At 49.8% G+C, this 24184-nt stretch overlaps 2 protein-coding genes across 2 annotated transcripts; both read right to left on the reverse strand.

Moving 5' to 3' along the window:
- Positions 1–1983: 1983 nt before the first annotated feature.
- Positions 1984–8414, reverse strand: FCRLB (Fc receptor like B). The gene is made up of 7 exons (XM_043569523.1): positions 7953–8414; positions 6553–6723; positions 6230–6250; positions 5644–5898; positions 4119–4385; positions 3300–3578; positions 1984–2514 (listed from the first exon to the last, which is right to left on the reverse strand). Exons 2-7 carry the CDS (start codon positions 6698–6700, stop codon positions 2093–2095), a joined length of 1392 nt encoding a protein of 463 aa, XP_043425458.1. The 5' UTR covers positions 6701–6723; positions 7953–8414; the 3' UTR covers positions 1984–2092.
- Positions 8415–13869: 5455 nt separating this feature from the next.
- FCRLA (Fc receptor like A) lies at positions 13870–21604 on the reverse strand. Its single transcript, XM_043569524.1, has 6 exons — positions 21457–21604; positions 18584–18631; positions 18176–18328; positions 17138–17404; positions 16272–16556; positions 13870–15407 (listed from the first exon to the last, which is right to left on the reverse strand). Exons 1-6 carry the CDS (start codon positions 21587–21589, stop codon positions 15115–15117), a joined length of 1179 nt encoding a protein of 392 aa, XP_043425459.1. The 5' UTR covers positions 21590–21604; the 3' UTR covers positions 13870–15114.
- Positions 21605–24184: the final 2580 nt, after the last annotated feature.

A 24184-nucleotide genomic window follows, 5' to 3' on the forward strand; every position in this document is an offset into this window, starting at 1 on the left:
AGCAAATGTCCACTGAGATCAGTTTGAGTGTTTCTTCACTTCTAATTTTAAATTGGCCTCTCCACCACTAAGGCTCATGGATGCTTTCAGTAAAGAATGTTTCCAAAGACGCATCCCCAATGTCCAACAGGCTGGAGGACTTCTTAACAAGACTTTCACGTTCTGGTGCCCTTTTACTTCTTTATGTTCGTCTCCTGCCTCCTTGCCCCTAAAATTCACCTCCCCGCACGGAAACACACACACAATTCTCCAACCACTCTCAATGGTTTGCAGTTCTAGAAACACACTCGGGCCTTTCAAATCTCCATGCCTTTCCTTGCCCAGCCTACACACCCACTCTCATTCTTTTTCCCATCTCCACTTGCATTCTCACTCTTCTTAAAGATTCAGCTTCCTTCTCTGGATTTCCATTGTGTTTCAGAGAGCACTTACCACATTGCATTGGAACTTACGCGTGAGCCTGCCTGCCTCTCTCCCTGTATAATTTCGGTGACTTTGTAATAATACGGCGAAGAATAATACTAAGAGGAATATGAGGAAGCATGTTGGTTGATCACTCAAAAAGAAAGGAGAAATTGGGTTGTGGCAAGGTCAAGTAGAAGAGATGGAAGGGTAGAGTTGTTACCGGTCCTTAACCTTTGTCGGTGCCCCTTAAATGTTGTGAGGTATGAACTCAATGACCTTCTGGGAAGAAGTCACATCAGCCCTGCAGAGAACAAATGACTCTAGCAGGCAGGTGAAGGACTCAGGAAATAAGACTTATAGTGAACATATCCCTGAGATGATCATATGGTCTCTTGCTTTCTTCCTTCAAGTAACATAAAATCACCGTGCAGGGCGGGATCTGGATCTGGTCATGTGTGTCTAGATGTGTTAGGGTTGGAGCGGCTCTTAGGGGAGTTAAAAAAAAAAAATGCTAAAAACTAAAATTCTGCATTTTTAAGGATTTGTCTTAAACTTCCTCCAAAGAAATTTCTGGATGGTAGATGTACCATCTGGATGGTAAATAGTATCACTTGTTTAAGTTATGGCTAAAGCGAGCATGGCCTGCCTGCTGCTACCAAAGTCCATCAGTCTGTCCAGCTATACTGGGGCAGGGGGAGCATCTGGGTGAGTCTCATAGAACTCTGACCCTTATAGCCTGGAATGAGGGCCACACAAGTACCATTCCCTGTAAAACCAAATAGAATTGGAGCACCTGGGTGGCTCACTCAGTTAAAGCATCTGACTTCCGCCCAAGTCGTGATCTCATGGTTGGTGAGTTCGAGCCCCGCCTCTGCGCTGTGCTGACAGCTCAGAGCCTGGAGCCTGCTTTGGATTCTGTGTCTGCCACTTCCTCTGTTCTTCCCTTCCCCATGTTCTAGCTCTCTGTCTCTCAAAAATAAGTAAACATTAAAACTAAATAGGTTCTGGGACTTTGGGGTATACACTCGTCAGAAATGGGACTGAAAGCCTTTTTAAAAATCAACCTTAAAAATTCATTATGAATAATTACAACTTGACCCTAGAAGGTTCCAAAGGGCTCATTACCTCAATGACCTTAAGTACCAAAATAATATTGCTTGTGCTAAGCTGAGGGTGGGGCACCTGGGTGGCTCAGTGGGTGAAGCGTCAGACTTCGGCTCAGGTCATGATCTCTGTCTGTGAGTTCAAGCCCCGCGTCGGGCTCTGTGCTGACAACTCAGAGCCTGGAGGCTGCTTCCGATTCTGTGTCTCCTTCTCTCCCTGCCCCTCCCCAACTTGTACTCTATGTCTCTCTCTGTCTCTCAAAAAATAAGACTTTTTTTTTTTTAAAGAAAAGCTAAGTGTGACCTAATTCACTTCCAAACATCAACTCCGGGGTAGAGAGAAACAGGAGGGAGGTCTTGAGAGGGGAAGGACGAGCTCAGAGGACTGGAGTGTGATGAGAACGGCTCAAACATGCTGCGCGACCCGGAAATGGTCAGCCACCACACTTTATGGCGCTTCTTGGAAACCACCGCCAAAGGACCGCAGGCAAGCAGAGGTGGCTTCGCGAGGTCTCTGCGGGTGACAAGCGGGAGGGGCTGCCGGTGAAGGAGCCCGGGGAGGGGACAGTGGCGCCCCGGCCCCCTCAGCTCTCCACGACAGCGGTGGCCTGCGTTGCCCGGCGCACAGCCAAGTGGGAAGTGGGGGGCCCGGGGGGGTCCCCGTGCTCTGGGAAGGCCTGCGGCTCCTTCAGTTCCAGCACCAGCCGGCTTAGGAGGCCTTTGAGCAGCTGCATTTCCCGCAGCAGAAGGTCCACGTCGGGTTTCAGGGCTGCGGCGGCCGATGGCTCCCAGGGCGTCGGCGGCGGGGCGCAGGCCGGGGGCCCAGCAGTGGGGGCTCTGCCCGCGGGGAACCGCAGCCCCGGAGAGGTGATGTTCGGGACGGAGGTGACCGGAGCGGCCGATCGGGACACAGGGGGCTTTCTGAAGGAAAGCGGCTGGTTGCCGGGCGCCAAGGCTGCGGCCTGTGGGACCGGGGCGGTGGTGGACGCCGAGTCCGGGGCGGCACCTGCGAACGCAACACGCGAGAACCGCGCGGCTGCTCTCACCCTCCCGCGGCCTGGGCGCTCGGGTGTACGCGGGGTACGCGGGCCGGAGGGGGGTAAGGAGGGACGGCGTGGGGTGGAGGGAAGGGGGGGGCGTTGAGGAAGGCAGAGTGGATGGAGCGGAGAGGACGAAGGGAGGGTAGCAGTGAGGAGGGTGGAGAGGATGGGGTGAAGAGGAGGGAGGGAGGGGAGGGCTGGAAAGGGGAGGGGGTGCGGGGGAGGGGACAGGGAGGAGGGGAGGGATGGGGAGGAGAGGGGGGATGCGGAGGGCAGGGATGGGGACGGGGTGGAGAGGAGGGAGGAAGGAGATGCTGCGCAGAGAACAGAAGAGAGGGGGAGTAGTGAGGAGGGGAAGGAGGTGCAGAGGAGGGAGGGAGGGGAGGAGTAAGGAGGGCAGAGGGGGTGAGGTGGAGAAGAAGAAGAGATAGGAGGGGTAGTGAGGAGGGGTGGGGAGGACGCAGCGGGTAGGGTGGAGAGAAGGGAGGGGAGGAGTGAGGAAGACGGGGTAGGGATGGGGAGGAGAGGAGGGGGAAGGGGAAGGGTGAGGAGGGCGGGGGGGGGGACTGGGGTGGGAAATGCGGAAGAGAGGGGAGCAGTGAAGAGGAGGGGTGAGGTGGAGAGGAGGGAGGGCGGGCGAGAACGGCGAGCTGGAGGGGTGGGGTGGCTCGAGGGAGACTCGGGGCGCGGAGGCGGCGGCGGGGCTGCGCGCCCGGGGTCGGGGGGCGTCCCCGGGGGTGCGGTCACTCACCGCGCCCGGGGAGCTGCAGCCAAGGGCTGCGTTTCCGGACGCTCCGCGTGGCGGTGGCGGCCTCGCACCAGTACGATTCGAGCTCCTCGACCTCGGGCTCGGGGACCGTGTACTCGGCGCCCCAGTCGAAGCGGCGCACCGGGCGGCTGTACTTGTAGAAGGCGAACTGCAGCGGCGTGTCGCGCTTCTGCGGGTGCAGGCGGGTGTCGCAGCGCACCGCCACCCCGCCGCGGGCCTCCGCCCGGCCGGCCACCCTGAGCACCGGCGCCGGGAACAGCTCTGCAGAGAGGGGTTCCAGGGGCTGAGCGTGCACGGCGGGCCGGCGCAGGGGCCCCAGGGGACGAGGTCCTCGCGGACGCGGAGAAGGGGTGGGAGGAGGCTGGGTGCGCGCCGAGGAGGGAGGAAGCCTCCCGAAAGGCGGGGCGGGGGGCTCGAGGGACGGGGAAAGCTTGCAAGGGGGCAGGACCCGGCCTGACGCTTCCTGTCACATCCCGATGACCTCCAGTTGGGGTCCCGCGGCCTAGAGGGGTGGCTGCGCCTTCTGCCTGGGGCTGTGGACTGAGCCGCCGCCTATTGGAGTCCCCACCCCGAGTGAGAAGCCAGAGCGTGCTGGAAGGAAGTGACACCCGCCCCCGCGCAGGCTGTGCCTCGGTGTCGCCTTCACTGCGCAGGGGAGGAGAGGCGAGAGCGTGCGTGGCCGGCGGGAGAAATCCGCCGCGTGGCAGCTACCTGACCCCCGCCCCCCCTGCCCGCCCGGTGCCCGTCCCCGAATTTCCCGGGACTCGCTCGCCTCCCTCCCGGGCCCCCGGTGTCCCCCACCTTGCACGGTCACGGCCACCTTGGCGGAGAACATGGGCGCGCTCTCCACCGGGATGCGCATGGTGCCCGAGCACTGGTAGCGGCCGCTGTCGCTGGCGCGCGCCTGTGGCACCGTGTAGTTGGCGCTGGAGTGGAAGTAGCGCACCGCCTTGCCGTCGTGGTAGTAGTGAAGCTTATACACCACCTTGTCGTACCAGCCGCGGCAGCGCACGACCAGCGGCTCGCCCTCGAACACCGCGGCGTAGGGCACTTGCAGGATCAGCCAGTCTACGACAGTCCCCACAGACAGGCCTGACTCCGAGAGAACTCCAGCCCTGGGAGTCTCCCTTCTTCTCCGCCTCCCCGCCGCCCTCCCCGCACGGTTGCTCTCCTCGTCCTCGCCAGCTCCCTCCCTGCTCCCGAAGCAGCCCGCGCGCGAGAAGACGCCCCCGCCCCCGCCCCCGCCCCCAGACACACGCGTTTTAGTTGAGACCTGCTTGTCCCCTAGATCTGGGTTTAGAGGTTTCCCCAACCCCGGCAGGACAGTCTTAGGTACCTCCCACCCTACCCTGTATTTATGGGTCACCGTCACCATCATCACCATCACAGCTAATGCTTATGCAGCCCTAACATGTTCTGGATGCCATTTTAGGAGTTTTACGTTGAGAAAGAATTCTGGAGTAACAGCCACAGTCCCTATGCTCCTCTGTTCCACAAGCAGTAATCACCTTCTCTCGTGGCCAGCATTTTGTCTGTATCACCAACTTCCAAAACACAGAGTGTGGACATGAAATGTATGTAAATGCTAAGTAATGATATTTGACTTCTGAATGCAAGTTGTGGCCCGTCGAGCTAAGGGGACATAATACTCCCTACAAAATAGCCGATCCGGTGCCCTAAAGAAGGGATTATTGCTATTTCTCATCCTGCTTCGGAAACCCTTTACTGTATCCCCAGGAAGTCAGCCTCCGAATTGGCCCCTATGCGCACACGGGCACGTCCATAATAAGCTTTCAAGCGCTTTCTTCAACTGCTGCTTCCGCCGCCCCCTTAACAACAAGTCATCTTTCGTTTCTCGTCTGCGCAACAGCCAAAGGCACAGATACAATTATTTGGCTGCTGGGAAGCACAGAGAAGCACCTCGTTGCTCAGCCGGGAGTGATTCTCCCAGCTGCACGCAGCCTGCACGGGACTCTCGCTTTCCGGGCTTGGCTCTGCCCTTTCCCTGGCTGAGCCCTCCCCCAAAGCTCCCCGTCCAGTATTACAGGTCCTCAGAGCCTCTCCCCTTCTGAGCTAGTCCCAGAAACAAACACAAATGTTTATTTGCCTCCCACTACGGCAGAGGGGTGCGGGGACCTTTGGGGCCAGGCAAGCCTTACTGCGCGTCTCACGTCTTAGTGCCAGGCAGGGCCCTGCCTGCTCCAAAGACTGCAGACAGCCCCCATTTCCTGCCCCAATGGGAGTGGCCCAGTGTCCCCTCCCATAGGAGGGCCAGTACGGCCAGAGGAGATGTGCGCAGTCCCTGCCCTCGTGTTCAAACACTCACCATTGGAAACAGACAGGTGGATGGGGTCACTGACGGGCGCCCCCCGGGTCTGGCATCGATACACGCCTGGTGTCTGCACCTCGATGCTCTTCTTGTGAGAGGGCAGAAGCAGGTGGCCCGAATACCAGAGAGTGCTGATGGGCCGAAGCTCCAGGAGCGGAGGGTGGTACCCATCACATCGCAGGGTCACCCGCTCCCCCTTGAAGATTGTGGTCCAGGGCGGGTGGAGAGACAACACGGGCTTCTCCAGAGTAGCTGGGGAGGGATGCGGGAGGGGGCAAGGTGGAAAAGAGAATCAAGATGAGGTGCCCAAAATGTGGTCTGGGGTTGGCAAATCTGAGAAAACTCCAGCTCCCAGGACCCAACCCGCGTTACTAAACCAGTCCGCTGGGTTACAAACTACCAGTCCCTTGATCTGTAGCCGTTTCTCGGTGCTTGGAGGCAAACTGAGTCACAGGGACTGAGGAGGCGTGGGAAGCGACACTGTCCCACGGCCGCCAGGAAGTGGGGAGTGCCCGGGGAGCTCCCTTAGGGGGATTGGTGTGGCGGGTGTAGAAAATTGGGCTCAGGGATGTGGAGGACTCACCAGCTTGCCCGCCGCTTGGACCTGCGACACAGGAATTGAAGAAGAAGAAGAAGAAGAAGAAGGTTGGAGGTGAGAGGAAAGCAAGGGCCCTCTGGACCGTAGGAAACCCCCCATGGGTCTCAAGACCTGTTTTGCTTCTGCTTTTAGTTTCCCCAGCCCCGAGAAAGCCCCCTCCTCTTTATCCTCCCGAAATAGACAATGAACTGTTGTTTGGAATAGAGGAATATTCCCCAACACACACACACACACACACACACACCTTGGCCCATACCCTCCCCCACAGCCAAAGTGCTTGGGTCCCTGCTGATGCACTGAGGACTCACCCAGGAGCAGAAGGGCCGTCAGAGACCACATGACGGACCTGCCTCCAGAACGGTGCAGGTGCCCTGGCGTAGGGTGGGGGAGGAGGGAGAGAAGGTGGCCAGTGCTGCCGCCTGAGTCCTGGGAGGCATTGCGGCTTCGCTCACCCATTCCTGATTCCTGAAGATGGCCGACTGGAGACAGCGGGGCGTGGGCTGGGTGAGCGCAGCCCTCCGGTGTCCCAGGCACCAGGCGCTGTCCCACCTGCCAGCCCTACAGCCACGGCACATCTCAGGCCAGCGCCAGCCTCTATAGAGAAGGCGTGCTGAGCAGAACCCATGCCGTCCGCGGCCCGAGGAAGCCACAGAGAACCCCAGGCGGTGGCAGGCGACCCTGCCACCTTCGGGCTCCCGTTGACGTCCCCCTCCCATTCTCTCTCCTCCCCACCTTCCAGCTGGCCCTGTAAGCCTCAGTTGAGGAAATACCTCTTCATGTCCTCAGGGTCTACCCAGGGCCTTTATAATGCTGGCTCCCTGGTGACAGACATCGGTGTGAGGCCTAGTGAGGCTGACACTGGGTTCCCTGCACCCGGAGCTCACAGCTGCCCACAGATGAGTGGATGGAAAGGTCTGATTCGCCAACCACCTTCTATGTCGCTGTCTTCCAAAGTTCCAGTTAAGAATAGAAATGGTGGGAGGGTGGCGCCTGGGTGGCTCAGTCAGGGAAGCATCCGACTTCCTCTCAGGTCATGATCTCACGGTTCATGGGTTCGAGCCCCGTGTGGGGCTCTGTGCTGACAGCTCAGAGCCTGGAGCCTGCTTCGGATTCTGTGTCTCCCTCTCCCTCTGTCCCTCCTCCACCCCACTCTGTCTCTCTCTCAAAAATAAATACACATTAAAAATGTTTTTTTTTTTTAATTAAAAAAGAAGAAATATGGGGCACCTAGGTGGCTCAATCAGTTAAGCAGCCAACTCTGGATCTTGGCTCAGGTTATGATCTCACGATTTGTGAGTTCGAGCCCTGTGTCAGGCTCTGCACTGAGTGTGGGGTTACTTGGGATTCTCTCTCTCCCTCTCTCTCTCTCTCTCTGCCCCTACCCCACTCATGCTCTCTCACTCTCTCTTTCAGATATCATGAGCCCAAAACGGTATTGTGTTTTAGGTATTATTTTTCTCTTATTTTTAAACGGTTTATTATTTATTTTTGAGAAATGAACTTAAAAAAAAAAAAAAAGAATAGAAATGCAATGTGTTTCCCCTTCTTCCTCCCTTCTGGAAAACTTAAACCCTCAAAAATGCAAAAATTCTTTACTACCCACCCCAGTGATCTCGCCCTATGTCGTCTCCACTCACTTGTGCCTTCCTTCCTTCTAACCGTGCCTACATGCCTCCCCCAACCATTCCCCTGTTCCGGGACTCCTTACCTGTGGCAGAGAAGTCACCACATCAGCCCCTCGGAAGCTTCTCAGGTCCAACCTCCCAGCTCTACTTCTCGAGCTTTCTGAGCTATGTGATCATACCCTGAGCAAATGGGCACCTGAATTCTCATGTAAATACTTAATGAAGTTTCCAACCTGATTGTATGTCTCTTTGGACTGTCTCCTGTCCTCACCTGTAGTGCACTGGGGCACCTCCTTCTTCTGGAACTCTGGCAAGAAGGAAAAGGATTGTCAGATGCTGTCACCTCTTAACCACAGTCTCTCCCCTCTTGCTGGCTGACGGCCGGCCGGCCTCAGCTCCGGTCTGAGAATTCCCTCAAGTTTCTCTTAAGGTGTCAGTTTTTGTTAAAAAAATGCAAATGCCTCTTAGGGAAATGTGATTGGCCATTTAAGTTTTGATGGCCACTTTAGATCCTGTATAAGAGCAGGTTTTGATAAAAGACAGGTAGTCATATGGGTCTGAAAAAGAGGGAGGAACCTGATAAGGGCTCAGGGGTGAGGGAGGGAGAGAAGAATTCGATACTGGGAACAGAGATTATAAACTGCCTGCTTTAGGGGTGCCCCGGCTAGACAAGGCTCCCAAACACCCTGCCTGACTCTTCCTCTAGGGCCAGTGTGGGCCTCACCACATCCTGACTCAGGGGTCTGACTTCTGCACCAGGCCACCGCCCCCGTGGTCAGGATGTAATGCACCTGTCAGCTGTCCTTGCTCTCCGCAAGCAGCCTCTCTTGGGGCTTCTTATCACTCAGAACACAGATCTCAGCCTCTTTACCAGATTCCACAAGAAACCTGATCACCCCACATATTCATGAGCCGTATCTTCTCCCTGAAAATCTCTAGACCTATCCATTCGGTCCCCATCACACACTGCTCAGAATTGGACTTGAAGAATCTCCCACCCAACATTTCGGTTTTGTTGTGGTTCATTTATTTATTTATTTTGAGAGACAGAAAGAGAGAGACGGTGCATGCGGGAGAGGGGCAGAGAGAGAGGGAGAGAGAAAGAATCCCAAGGAGCCTCCTCACTGTCAGTGCAGAGCCCGATGTAGGGCTCAAACTCATGAACCTAACCATGAGATCGTGACCAGAGCCGAGGTCAAGAGTCAGAAATCAAGAGTCAGATGCTTAACCGACTGAGCCACTTGGGGGCCCCCAACATTTCTTTACAGGAGGCTTTTTTTTTTTTTGCATTTTCCCCAACTTGGATCTTTTTCTCCATGCCAGACTTTCCCCTGCAGAATTTCCAATTCTTCACCCCTTTGCTATATGGAGATATGTAGCAATTATCATTTTGTTACCTGAGCAATTCTTTGGAGCTTATCATGACCTAATTTCTGGGCAAGATATGCCACCTTCTGATAAGAATTCTGATGACTAAAATGCTTTCAATGATGATGATGACAAGGCTGCCGTTGCTGACAGTAAGGGCACCAGCCCGCTCTCAGGGAGCACTGAAGGGTGAGCATCCTGTCTGCGGCCGACACCATATTACTGACACATTTCATCCTCGCAAGGGGCCTTTCAGAAAGGATCATTATTACCTCTATCCACACGACCCTTCTCTCCTCCCCACACGCATCCATTCATGCATAAGTTTACCTGTGAGAAATATCTCGTTACTGATTTACATAAATGGTATTGTGTTTTAGGTATTATTTTTCTCTCATTTTTAAACGGTTTATTATCTATTTTTGAGAAAGAGAGAGTGCGAGCAGGGGGAGGGGCAGAGACAGAGAGGGAGAATCTCCAGCAGGATCTGCACTGACAGCAGAGAGCCCCACACGGGGCTGAACTCAGGAACCAGGAGATCATGTCGGGTGCTTAACTCACTGAGCCACCCAGCCACCCCAACCACCATTTCCACCCTGCCCCCCGCCCCTGCATCTATGATTGAGCTGGGAAATCTTCTAGTCTCTGGCCCTTGGACTGGGATTTACATCATCAGCTCTCTTGGTTCTCAGGCCTTCGGATTAGGACTGAATTATACTTTCCTGCGTCTCCAGCTTGCAGATGCCAGGTCATGGGACTTCTCAGCCTCCATGATCTCGCAAACTGATTCCTCATCCTCATTCTCTCTCTCTCTCTCTCTCTCTCTCTCCCTCTCTCTTTCCTAGCCTCTGACAGCCACCATTCCAGTCGCTGCTTCTACGAGTTTGACGACTTCAGATTCCACACATAATGAGATCACACACGATTTGTCTTTCTGTCTCTGGCTTATTTCACTTAGCCTAACGTCTTCCAAGTTCATCCATGTTGTTGGGGACGGCAGGACTTTTTTTAAGGCTGGATACTATTCCATTGTGGGCGTGTGTATGTGTGTGTGTGAGTGTGTGTGAGTATGTACACATACACACATAAATCTCACACTTTCTTCATCCGTTCATCTTTCGATACACGTTGAGCACTATTTAGGTTGTTTCCATGCTTTGGCTATTGTGAGAAGGGCTGCAGTGAACACAGAAGAGCAGATATCTCTTTGACATACGGATTCTACTTCCTTTACACATATACCCGGAAGTGGGGTTCCTGTTCATAAGGAATATTTTTAATTTTTTTTAATTTTTAAAAATTTAAAAAATTTTAATTTTTTTTTTGAAGAACCCCACTGTTTTCCATAGTGGCTGCACCAGTTTACATTCCCACCAGCAGTGCACAGGGCTCTCTTTCCTCTACGTGCTCATCAATACTTGTTACTTGTCGTTTTTGTTGTTGTCTTGAGAGAGAGAGAGAGAGAGAGAGAGAGAACAAGAGAGTGAGCGCATGGGCACAAGCAGGAGAGAGGGGAAGAGAGAGAATCTTTTTTTTTTAATTTTTAAAAAATGTTCATGCATTTATTTTGAGAGAGAGAGAGAGAGAGAGAGAGAGAAGGGAGGGGCAGAGAGGGAGGGAGAGAGAGAATTCCGAGCAGGCTCTGTGACATTAGCACAGAGCCCCACATGGAGCTCGAACCCATGAATCATGAGATCATGACCTCAGCTGAAGTCGGACACTCAACCGACTGAGCCACTCAGGCGCCTCTTAACTTCTTTTTTTTTAATGTCCATTTAGTTTTGAGAGAGAGAGACAGAGACAGAGCGTGAGTGGGGGAGGGGCAGAGAGAGAGGGAGACACAGAATCCAAAGCGGGCTCCAGGCTCCGAGCTGTCAGCACAGAGCCCGACATGGGGCTCGAACCCACGAACCGTGACATCATGACCTGAGCCTAAGTCAGACGCTCAACCAACTAGCCTTTCAGGTGCTCCGAGAGAGAGTCTTAAGCAGGCTCCATGCTCATCACAGAGCCCAACAGACTGATCCCACGACATTGGGATCATGAGCCCAAATCAAGAGTCAGTAGCTCAACCAACTGAAACACCCAGACAGACACCCCACTTCTTGTCTTTTTGATAGTGGCCATTCTAACAGGTGCAAGGGGTATCTCCTAGTGGGTTAGATTTGCATTTCTCTGGTGACCGGTGATGTTGAGCACCTCTTCAGATACCTGATGGCCATTTGTAGGTTTTATTTCGAGAAGTGTCTATTCAAGTCCTTTGCCCATTTTTAAATCAAGTTATTTGGTTTTTTGCTATTTAGTTGTATGAGTTCCTTATATATTTTGGATGTGAATGCCTTACGAGATACGTGGTTTGCAAATATTTTCTCCCACTTCAGAGGTTCCCCTTTCACTCTGTTTACTGTTTCCTGTGCAGAGGCTATTGTTTTTTTCCCCACAGATGTATATAGGAATAAAGGAACATATAGCGTGATCAACTTACACTTTACAAACTTCAAGGGAACTCTTTTTTTTTTAAGTTTATTTATTGATTTTGAGAAAGAGAAAGAGAGAGAGAGAAACCCAACGTGGGGCTCAACATGGAGTGCGAGATTATGACCGGAGCCCAAATCAAGAGTCGGTCACTTAACCAACTGAGCCATCCAGGTGCCCCAAGTAAATTCTTCTTTGAGAGCAGAGATCATGTTAAATTTATATTCTTTCCCCCTATATAGCGGCTTCTTTTTTTTTTTCTAAGAGCACAATACTCTGTACATAAATGTTAGATTAAGTGAAGTTTCTTCAGTACTGCAAAAAAAAAAAAAATGAGCTAGTTTGTCTGACTTGATTGAGGCTGGGGAAAATGCATGAAACATATATAGTCATGACTTTAAGGTCAACAAACAAACAAAGGTTCACCAAATCCAGCAATACCGAGGGTACGTGGGACAGTCTTTAATAGGGTGGTATGGTTCCTTGAGGAGCGATAAAGGAAGGAGCAACTCCACATTGTAAGAGGTAAACTCGGCTTCTTATCACCTCTAAGGAAAGCTAAAGGCAGAAAACACGTAGGAATTTGAAGATGATGTACGGAGAGATATATATTTAAAGGAGACTTAAATTTCTACTCAGAGAAGATTTTTTAAATCACTAATAATTTGTATTTACCTATGCATTTCTCCCTCATGATCTCCCTAGTCAACCCTCAAAGGTAACTATCTTGATCTTGGTATTTCCATTTTCATGCCTTTTTAAAAGGTTTATCCTACGTATGTGTGAATGCCTAAACAATATATTCTTTTGTTTTACTTGTTCTTAAGCTTTGTATAAAGGGCATCACACTGTGTGGTATCTTCTGGGACTTGTTTTTTTTCACTCAAAGTTATATCCCCGATATTTTTTATGTTGCTTCATTTTAACTATGGTTTGTTAATTTTGACTGTCGTACTGTATTCCATTCTGTGAAAGTTGCACAATTTGTCCATTTTTCTGTTGGTGGACAACTGAATTGATTCCAAAATTTTGCTTTTACTATCTGTAAGAATTATGAACATTATTATACCTGTCTTCTGATACACATATGCTGAAATCTACTTGGGGCATATACACCCGGGCATTGGATTCTGGGTTATAGTATATGCAAGTATTCAATTTTCCAGGATAATGGAGGTGCTTGTTACCTAATGTTGATTCCAGAGGCAGCCTCTAGCATAGCCGCATTGGGACCTCTGTGGGTTACAGAACCCTAAACCGCACATGCCGTAACCCAGACCCAGTGTAACAATTCCTCTTTTCCACCCCCTCCCAAACTCTCCAGCCTAGAAGGGCAGATGGAGACAGGTAAGAGCCCCTCGCCCCCATCCTTTCAGCTCTTGTCTTGCCTTCCTCATCCCTGATGATAGGAGATCCTCTCCCCGAGGCTTCCAACTTCCAAGTAGGCTGGGTCCCATGGGCAGAGTCTGGAGATTTTTCTGATGCCAGACAAACCACTCATTCCCATCTTCTTCAAGATATATTCCCTTGTGCTGGTTCAACTCAATTCAACTAAACAGAATTTTAGAGCTTAACTATGCCTCATTAAACTAGACAGCAAAGAGTCAATGAAGAACAAAGAGCTCCAGGAGCTCTCAAAGAGCTCACCCTCCAACGAATAGAAATAATAAGGATAATAACAAATTCAAATGCAGCGTGATGACAGAGGTGCACATAGACCCACGGTTGAGGAGCGTGACACCCATCTCAGCCAGCTGTATCCATTTCTTCCTTCTCCGATCTCTGATAGCTCTTATTATCTGTACGTGAATCCCTTGTTTACCATGAGAGCTTGCAGGATGCATTCATGAAAATGATACCATTAGCTGAGATAAACTCCAAGTAGGATGGTTATAACCTATTATCTTTGGAGGTACATCCAGCACCGTCCTTTGGCAATTGAACTTCCCTGTTTTCAAAGCCACCAAAGTCATGGAATATCTCTGGTCATCATTTCTTGCAACTCCCATTCACAGTTGTGAGTTGATCCTCCCACTGCAGAGATGTTTATGGGCTTTTACCAATTCCCAATTGCCTGCTGATCCTTCACCCTGAAGGTGTCAAGAACCACCAGAGAACATGAATTTTAGAGTACGAAGAACCACCATAAAACGCGTATTTAAGAACCACCACAAAACTCAAGTTTTAATATCCAGCACGATTCTATTCCTTTGTTTCTTTGTGGCATGTCTGGAGAGATCACAAATCATTGTGGGTCAAAACTGCACAGAGTAAATGGCACAAAGAAAGAATCGAGCAGATAACATCGTACCACATGATTTAGGATAACATGGGAAAATGCGTGCTGGCTGAGGTCGTTGTTAAATGGTGTGCTAACCCACCGACCAAAGGTTATCGTAAAAGCTGTCAAGCTATCTTTCATTGGCTGTGAATGCACAATAGCAGTCCAAATGTAGAAAAAAAAAGTCTTATTATGGTACCAAAATAGACATATGTATTTTTTTAAAGAAAAACATTTCAGACACAAGTGTATTAAAACCCACAATTACTGTTCTGGCAATGTTATGCTCAATCACATATTTCTGAGTCCAGTAAGATCCTGCAGGAAATTTTCCAATACCCTGCGTTAATTGTTTGATGGGAAAGGGTATCACTGCTTCTCTATCCCAAAGTCTAAACCCTCTACAGGCAGGGACACTATCTTATGAGTATACTTAACAGAGAACAAACTTTGGTATGTGGTGGAGGCCAACATAATACCAGCATGTAATCAATATTTGCTGAATGATGCTGGAGGGGGGCAGCCAGCAAAGAGGTAAAGTCCCACCCCAGAGCCTAACACCTAGCTTCCACTCGGTTGAAGTTTCTCAATCTCAGCACTACTGACATTTTGAGCCAGATAATCCTTTGCTGTGGGGGCTTGTCCAGTGTGTGTTACCTGATGTGTAGCAGTATCCTTGGCTTCTACTCACTAGATGCCAGTAGCACACCCCCCCCCCCCGCCTCCGCAATGTGAAGACCAAAAATATCTCCAGACATTGCCAAATATCCCCTTGGTTGGGGGTCGGGTTTGCCTCCGACTGAGACCGCTGCACTAAATCCATACCATTGATTTTCTTTCAATCACCAGATTCTGGTCTGGGAAGCAGAAGGCAACTCCTGGTTTAGAGACAACAGGATTATGTTGTCACATTGTGAGAGAATACACAATTCTAGTTAGACTCCAATGATCGCCTTGTGCAAATTTACGTCTACTCATCTGTCTCTGTTACTCTACCGTAACACTGGGCAATTTGTGAAGTTATTTGTGGGTATTATGTGTATAGGACAGAAAGAGGAAAGGTAGAAAAAGTTGTGTTTATCGGGAGTAGTTGGGCAAAACTGGGAGCGGATTGTTTACTCCTATTTGGCATGACTCTTTGTGGTCTCAAGCTTCAGGTGGCCAGATAAGTCCCTCAGCTCCATGACCAGGTGACCAAGGAGAGCTCTCATATCCTGCATTTGTTTGAGAAGAATGCCCATCTGGTGATTCAGATGGGGGTCTGGCACCCGCAGAGGAGAGGAGAAGCCTGGATTCTTAGAAGGAGTGGACAGTGGAGGGTGAGGTCCAGGCGACTCGGTTGTAGTAGATTCTGGAACAGTCGATTTCTGAGGAGCTGGACTCAAGGTGGGGGCTGCAGTAGAGCTGGAGGGTCCTGCATTATGGGGTAGGAGGCACATGTAAGAGTGAAGTCTGGCTGTGTCCCTAGACTCATATTCATGGTCAATCTTTCTTGTTTTCTGAAAGTGGCTTTCTTGTTTTGTGTGTGTGGGCAAGGGGGGGGGAGGTCTAATGACAACAGAGGTTTGAGGACCCCCTCATGGTCAAAGTTTGAATCTGACACTTGGCTACCTCAGTTTGAAACTCTTCAGTGATGAGGCATCAACATTACGGGCACACGCATATCAGCCTACTCTCAGAACCTAATTCCCTACAGCATGGATGTGGTACCTGGTCCTAGGTCAACCTCTTCACTATATGTGACCTTAGTGCAACTCCTCATCTTTGTGCCAGCCTTCAGTGTTTTGAGGACACCTCTGCTGGCCGCTTGGATCACATCCTCTTCAAGATGAACATCTTCCACCCCTCCCCATTATTTTTCTTACGACGTGGCTTTAAGCCCAGTCATTGCCCTCGTTACCTCCTCTGGGTATATTATATCAGGCCCAATGCAACCTTCTTAATTGGGGGTCCCAGAACTGAACACAAACCCCAGACGACCTCATCTTCATTCTAGATACTATGTTCCTGCTGATGCCCAGAGTTCAGGTAGGGAGCACAAGGCCTCTGAGGCAGCAGCTGTGGAGCTGGCTCAGGTCTTGGTTTGGTGAAGTGTGCACCATGGTGTGAGGGAGAGGTTCCCTGTCTGTGCTCTCTTCCATCTCTGGAAGACTCTGGATTATTGCTCCTGCCTCCTCTGTGTCCTTTCTTAACCTGCTCACACCAAACGCCGGCTCATGGGTCCAGTCTTCCTTTCCCTCACTTTTCACAAAGGCCAGACAAATACCTACTAACTTACCCTGCACCCGGATCTCCAGCTTGGAGCTCTGTTTCCAAACTTGGTTGTCCTCAGTGGCTGCTTCACACCAGTAGGACCCAGAGTGTGCCTCTGAAGCTCTGGGGATCTGGAATTCTGAGGAGAGACCCCTGCCGCGCACTGTCCTGCCGTCCTTGTAGAAGGAGAAGAAGAGGCGGGCAGTTGACCTATGCAGGGGCAGCTTTGTCTGACAGCTCAGGGTCACTGGACCCCCCTCTTGGGGCTCAGCTGAGGGGGTGGCTCTGAGAAGTGGGGTTGGAAACAGTTCTGGAGGAGAGATGGGGGGAAAGAAGCACTCAGCCATCTTGCATTCATGCTAGACAAAGAAAGAATACAGTAGATAACATTGTACCACATGATTTAGGATACCATGGTAGAATGCATGCTGGCTGAGGTCATTATTAAATGCTGTGCTAACCTACTAGCCAAAGGTTATTGTACACAAAGAACCCAGTCACACGTTCCTCTCCTTATTTCCATCAGCAATGAGCACTCTTAGAAAAGTTTCATTTGAACATTTGGAATCTTCTCTCTCTTCAAGTAGATGAGATTAGAAAAGGCCCAGAGGTGGGCAAATCTGACAATGGTCCAGATGCCCAAACAGTGAACACTGGGGAACATGGATCTGTAGGCTAGAGCTGCAGGAAGTGGGCAGAGCTTGGAGAGTGCTGGATGACTTGCGAACACAATGCTGAGATGATGCCCCTCCTGACGCCTAACAGGTTGCATTTGCCAGCAACCTGTTCCTTAGCCTCCAGTAATCTCGCCACATCCAATGAAAGACAGTCTTGGTCCCTCTGTGTCTCCCTACCTGCCTCTGCTACAATATTATTCCCTCCAGGTCTCACCTTGGACCTTGATAGCCACGGAAGATGCTGTTTCTGGGCTCCCGGGACCAGGGCTCCTGAAGATCCCACTGCAGTGATAGTGCCCGCTGTCAGTCTGTTGTACCACGGCGATGGAGAATTCCTTATTAGGTCCAGGGGGTCCCAGAGCTGAGCCATCTCGGTAGAAGGTGATCTGGGTCAGTGGCCAGTCTTGCCAGGCCTGGCAGCGTAGAATTAGTGGGTCTCCTTCAAATATAGGGCTGACTGGACCTTGGAGAATCAGCCAGTCTGCGACCCAAAGCAAGAGCTGAGTGTGACCCCCTGCCTTCCTTGGGATTTCCCCCAGTGCTGCCCACACAGACCGCCCCCCGACCCCGTCTAAAGTTTCTCAGGGACCCAACCCCTGGTTGGGATTGTGGAACAACTTCTCTAGGAGCTAAGACTGAGGAAACCCTCACTTTTGTGGGCTGAATATAGGGAAGGTAGAGTAGTCTCCCCTTAACCACAGTTTGGCTTTCCATAGTCAACTGCAGTCCAGAAGCAAATGATTGTCCTTCTGACATGTCATCAGAAGGTCAATAGTAGCCTAACGCTATATCACAATGCTCATGTCATTCACTCTCTTCATCTCATCACATAGGCGCTTTATCACCTCACATCATCACGAGAAGGATGAGTATTAGTACTATAAGATATTTTGAGAGAGGGAGAAGCCACATTCACATAACTCTTATCACAGTATATTGTTATAACTATTCTATATTATTAGCTATTGTCATTAATCTCTTTTTGGTCCCTTACTGTGCCTAGTTTACACTTTATCACAGGTATGTATGTATAGAGAAAACATAGTATGTTTAGGTACTATCCCCAGTTCCAGGCACTCACTGGGGGTTTGGGGACACATCTCCCATGGATAAGGGCGAGGGGTACTCTATCCCATCCCATGGCCAATTTCCTGGGGGCACCCTCCTGAGCGGGCCGTCAGGCTGAAAGGACAGGGTTGGAAAATGGGAGAAAGAACAGGTCTGCACTGGTCAGTCCCTCCCAAGACCTCACCGTAGGACACAATCAGATGGAAGGGTTTACTGAAAGTGTAGCCTTTGAACTGGAAGTCAACTTCCCTTGGGCTCGTCAAGTCCTCCTCAGTATCGCAGCTGCTGTCCTGGGTGCTGACAGGTCCTTCACACTGCAGTGTCTCAAAACTGGCAGCTGGGGAGAGCATGGTTTGAGACCAGAAAACAACGCTGTGACTTGGAAGAAGAAGACAGAAAACTGCCCTCCACAAGGAGCCCTCCCTCTCTGGGGGAATCATCCTCTTCACAGTGAGAAGGGGGAGATGCCAAAACCCATATGTGTCTCTTGACCCATACTTCTGACTTGATTCACTGGCTTCCAGGTGCTCTTAGTGAACGGACTATGGTTTGGGGAAGAGGGTGGGGAGGGGATGGAGGCATGTGAACTCACCAGCAGGACATCCAGCCGCTGGTGCATGAAACCAGAAGCCAAAGACAACTATGACCCCAGAGCAGGCAGATGCAAGACAAAAGGGAAAGGGAGATGGTCAGATTCTGACACTTACTGGGTGCCGGACACTGCTGGGCACTTTTACACATTATTTTACTTAATCTTCACAAGATTTGTAGGTATGTGATTTCACTCTCATTTTATAACTCAGAAAGAAATAGGCTTAGAATAGTTAACTAACTTATTCAAAATTTCGAAAAAGAGAATGGAGCAAGAAAGTAAGGTATACCTGAGTCCAAAATCAGTGTTCTTTTTACTTCACTGTTTAGACTTGATCTACTGCAATCCTCGGACCTTCCTTGGGGGGGTGGGGGTTCTTCCATATTTTCATTTTCTTAACATTCCCCTGGCTCTTCATCCTTGAATATATCATCTACCCAAGAGCTTTCAGTACCTAGCTGTGTCTCCTTCTTCCTTGCTCTTCCTTTTGGGAGAGCTCTCCCATCTCTACCTTGATGTCCTCTGGACTTGAACTTTCCATGGCAACTCTAGAGCCCTCCCTATGTCCTTCTCTCTATCGCAAGCCTCTCCTCCCAGGCTGTACTGGTGACTATGGAACAATTCTTTCTTTATTTTCAGGTTAACACAGTTAAGGATTTCTCACTGCATCTCTTCAACCATGGTTGACTCAGGCAAAGTAAATTCCATTTTCCCCATGTTCATGACTGCTTCTTGTCCCGTAATCCCTCTCCCCTTCTTCTGCCTCCACAGCCGTTCACATATATTCAAGTCTTCAATCTGTTCTTTCCTGACCCACTTGCCTTTGCTCCCTTCCACTCCCAGAGTCCCAGTACTCTTCTTTGACCCTGTAACTTCTCCTAGCGAGGCCCTCTCCACTTCCTAATTCTCATTACATCGGTACCAGGTGTTTTCTTTAGCTCCGCTCTCAGGTCCCTTCACCACCCTGATGCTACCTTTTTCAGTTCCTCTGCTGTCACTCAACTGGACTCCGCCGCCATTCCTTTTTGAAAATGAACTTGTGGGCTGCCAGGCACTTTCACTCAAAAAACTGTGGTAGGTATTCGTCTCATTTTATGCATAAGAAAATGGAATTCAGAGATACAAAAAGTGAATTTTCCAAGGTGACATAGAGCTAGTAAGAACAGCTTGAAACCAGAATGTCTGGAGTTCTCGCCATAAGGCCGGCGTTGTATCGTCATATGGTCACCCAGTCCTGTTTCTATGAGTTTAATAAAATGATTCAACAAAATTGTTGTGCAGGGACAGTGTAGATGTTAAAAATTCAAGCATGAACACGACAAGGTTAAAAAACAAAACCAATAAAGCATTGTCCCTATCTACAAATAACTCAGTTTGGTGGACGGCACAGGCACATGAAGAGATTCTTTCAGCATGAGGAGGAAATTAATGACAAAGAGGTATGACAGGCAGCAACTGGGGCAGAAAGGAGGGTTCAAAGAAGGTTTCCTGGTGAAGATGTCACCTAGGCTGAATCTTTAGGGAGGCCAGGAAGTTTGTGAGTGAAGGGAAGAGACCATTTCAGGCAGTATAAGTAAAGCTTGGAGATAGGTAAGAGTCCAGTGTGTGAATGAATTAATATAAGCAGGTTGGGGTTTATTACAGCATAATTTACAGGGCTCACAGGTAAGGGTAGAGGCTGAAGAGGTGAAATGGGGGCCGGCTATGGTGGGCCTTGTGTGCATTGGTTGCAGAGTGCAAAATCCATTTTAAGGACACAAGGCTGAGACACAGCGATTACTTAGGAAGTTATTGGACTATCCAAAGTCAGAAATGATGACAGCTTGTCCTAGGATACTATTAGTTCTGTTTCAAAGAAGGCACTGGCTCTAAGAACAGTTTAGAAAGTTCATTTTGCCAAACTTGCTGATGGATCCTATGCAGAGGACGGAGAGGAAGGTGTCTAGGTTATCTCCCCAATTTTTGGCCTGGATGTCTGGGCGGATGCCATGAGCCAAGGTCAGAAATAGCGAAAGACGCAATCAGGAGAGAGAGGTGGAAGCCAAGAAAACAGGTGAGTTTGGCTCTGGTCATATTATGCTGAGATGCCTGTGAAACATGCAGGTAGATATGTCTCGTGCAAAATTTGATCTTGGACTGTGAAACTCAGAAGCACAATTAGGGGTGGAGATCGGGCTGTGGACTCTTAAATAGATAGTTGTAGTGGTAATAACTATAGAGATAAATGAGCTCACGAAGGAGATTGTGAGAAGAGAGAGGAGTAGGGTGGCAGGAATGCAACCGTAGAAAACACCAGTCTATAAGGGGAAGAGAGGAGAAGACACCAAAGGGACAAAGACGGGTACATGGAGTACAAGGAGAAAATGGTGAGTGGAACCCAGCTGAGTAGAGAATGCCAAGAAAGAATAAGTGACCAACGCTGCCCAATGCGGCAGAGAAGTCCAGCAGGATAAGAACTAAAAAAATGGAAAATGGTGCAGTCAACACAGAAGTCACTGCACCCTGGGCAAAGCTGATTCCAGTGGAAGCCAGACTGGGAGCACTGAGGCATGAGTGAGTGAAAAGTGAGGAAGTGGAGAAAGCAAGTGCAAACTACTCTTTCAAGAAATCTTTGAGAAAAAGAAGGAAAAGAATTGAGATGATAGCTAAATAGAGAGCATCATAGTCAAGAGGACTTTTAGAATGGGAAAGGCTTGCAGATTTTTATATTCAGAAAGAGCCATTCAAGCCAGCACACCGGACTTTGTAACGTCTATCCTTCATGTCCCACCTGAACATTGCTTCTTTGGGCCAAAGTCAGTCCATGTTTCTTTCCCTTGATCAAACTCAGGCATATCTCTGTTCCCACACCAGCATTCAAACATTTCACTTACCCAGCAGCATCGGGCCTGCCCAGAGCATAATAGGAGAAAAGTGGAAGGGCCCAGCCGTGCAGACACAGCCCAGCTTCATGGTGACTGTGTTTAGGTCTCCTGCAGCCTCTAACGCACTGATTTTCTTCAACATGAAACCTCTCAAATTAGAAAAGAGGAAGTTAATCTAACTGTCTCATCTCCTTGCATCTGGGGTCTATTTTCAACTTTGTGATTGGCTTTCATCATTCAGATTCGGCTAGGTTGGCTCCAGCATCATTTACAACCAAAGGGTTATGGATGAAATAGCAACACTCTAAGTTGTTCAAGAATTCCCCCATAGAGCTCAGAGACCTTCCAAAGCACCTAACTGTCTGATCTCCTTTTGGCCTTCGTGGCACTCTGGCAAGGGTCAGTGCACTAACCCTTCATCTCACTAGTGCCACAACAGGCAAGAAGCAGGAAATTGCTTGAAGGCAACACAGACATTCACTGGGAGAGCAATGATGAGAATTCACATGTCCTGCCCTATCCTGCCGCAAGCCTTACGTGTTTCTAGTGACCAGAGTGACAGAGCGGGAAGATCAGTAATGGCACCCAATCAGATATCAGGTTAGTCCCTTGTAGGCTCCAACCATCCAAAGCCCACACAGATTTGTGCACAAATTTCTCTAGTCTCATGTCTCTGCTGGCTTTTTCTGTGGCACGATTAAAGCTGGATATTCAGGGGCACTTGGGTGGCTGAGTCGGTTGAGCGTCTGACTTCAGCGCAGGTCACGATCTCACAGCTTGTGAGTTCGAGCCCCGCGTCGGGCTCTGTGCTGACAGCTCGGAGGTTGGAGCCTGCTTCGGATTCTGTGTCCCCCTCTCTCTCTGCCCCTCCCCTGCTCATGCTCTGTCTCTCTCTCTCTCTGTGTCAAAAATAAATAAACATTAAAAAAATTTTTTTTAACTGAATATCCAGTCTCAGAGGAAATCTGAGTATTCAGCAGAGAGAGCCCCCTGGGAAAGAGGAGAGGAAAGAAGGACATTGACTTCTAGAAGACACAGCAGTAAGTCCAGGGCTCAGGCCCAGGGCCAAAGCTTGAGCCACTGATCCTGAGGAAATCAGAGATAGGAGGCATCTGATAGCTTGAGAAACCTAAGGAGACGCAGGAATAAGGGCGATAGGGAGGCCCTAGCATCTCTCTTCAGCTCCAGGTGGCCTTATGGGAACCGTTGTCCTTGCCTCCGAATGTTTGCTGTTTGTTCAAGGCCTACTTAATGGCAGGGCCCAGGCCTCTGGTCACAGGGACCGCATTCCTCACCCCTCCCCAGCATAACACCCACGTTGAGATGAAACAAATCATCAGAAATGGGAGAATGCAGTCCTGCTTGAAGTCAGAGGGAGGGCCAGCGTGCCCCTTCAGCTGTGCAAAAACCACAGATCAGAGCAGACCTGTTGGCAACATGGCCATGAGAGAACGGATACTTCTCAATCTAAAATAAGCATTTAGAATAGATTTTCCATTATCTGAGAGACATGTATTTTTGTGCAGGTGGCCCCAGGGACTCCAGTGGGGGTTGAAAATATGGGCGTGGGGAGAGTCAGTGAGGCAGTGAGCCCTGCAGCTGACGTGATGTGAAAGACTCTGAAGCCTCAGAAGAGGAAGAAAATTCTTGGCCGGATCTAATAAAAATTAAGAAAATGAAATGTGTTTAGATGGACCTCCACTCCTAACACTCCCTAAAACAGAGTCCCGGGGTTAGATAGGTCTTTAAGGGGCTTCTAAACCAACCACAAAGATCTTTCCCTCTCTTTGGCATCCTTTCAACTTAACTGCCCTTGCCACAGTGTCATGACTGGATAGAGACCCTCCTCTGTACCGTCTGCATCAACTCACGAGACCTCAATATGGGAGACGAGATGGCCTCTGAAGATGTGGGGCGAAGCTATCGTATTCTCCGCACTTAAATTCCTACGACGGTCTCTGGGAAATTTTACTCCCTTGAAGCCTAATCAATGAACTAGTTAGTGGGGAAAAGCCACCTCGGGCCTTGCGATGCGCTTATGAAGACTGAAATCCAGTTCACGGAGGGAGCCCTGGCACCAAGATCATCCCAGAACCCTCACAGGGAACTGGGACAAGTCCCTGCCTTCACCCCATCCCAACACCAGTTGGGATGCCATTCCCAGCTGCACCTGGCTTGTCACTAGTGGGCTGGTGCTTCTTTTTTTCTTTTTTCTTTTTTTATTGAGTAGATAAAAATATTTATAAAGATGTGAAGGTCTAAAGACTAATGATGCAATATGCAGTTTTGTGCCCTCACCCAGCGGAAGAAATAGAATATTGCCATTATCCATGAAGTACGGTGTGGGTCCCTTCTGATGACACTTCCTGCCCCATGATCATCACCCACAATCCGATGGTGTATCTGTCACTCCCTTTTTTTTATAGTTGCAATAACTTTGTACTTTTGAACCTTTAATAAATAGAATCACATTATGTTGATTGTTCTGAGACTTGCTTTGTTCTTTTTTTTTTTTTTCTTGTGAATTTCTTTTATTAGCCTTTTGCTGGGCTTGGACAAGAGGTCCTTAATTCCTCATCTGCCATCCTTCAGGTCAGGTGTCTGTGTGTGTGTGTGTGTGTGTGTGTGTGTGTGAGTGTATGTGCATAGGATGTTAAACAGGATTTTTTAAGAGTAGTTTTAGATTCACAACAAAATTGAGGGGAAGGTGCAGAAGGTACCCCTCTGTCCCCGGCCC

The sequence above is a fragment of the Prionailurus bengalensis genome, chromosome E4, assembly GCF_016509475.1.
Source record: "Prionailurus bengalensis isolate Pbe53 chromosome E4, Fcat_Pben_1.1_paternal_pri, whole genome shotgun sequence".
NCBI classification, from domain to species: Eukaryota; Metazoa; Chordata; class Mammalia; order Carnivora; family Felidae; genus Prionailurus; species Prionailurus bengalensis.

Coding starts and splice junctions, on each gene's coding strand:
- FCRLB (XM_043569523.1), bottom strand. CDS start 6,700: ATGGGTGAGCGAAGCCGCAATGCCTCCCAGGACTCAGGCGGCAGCACT. Junction 4,386..5,643: donor CCACCTGTCTGTTTCCAATG/GTGAGTGTTTGA, acceptor GGACTGTCGTAG/ACTGGCTGATCCTGCAAGTG. Junction 2,515..3,299: donor GCTGCAGCTCCCCGGGCGCG/GTGAGTGACCGC, acceptor TTGCGTTCGCAG/GTGCCGCCCCGGACTCGGCG.
- FCRLA (XM_043569524.1), bottom strand. CDS start 21,589: ATGTTGAAGAAAATCAGTGCGTTAGAGGCTGCAGGAGACCTAAACACA. Junction 18,329..18,583: donor AGCGGCTGGATGTCCTGCTG/GTGAGTTCACAT, acceptor TGCTCTCCCCAG/CTGCCAGTTTTGAGACACTG. Junction 17,405..18,175: donor CCATCTGATTGTGTCCTACG/GTGAGGTCTTGG, acceptor TTTGGGTCGCAG/ACTGGCTGATTCTCCAAGGT.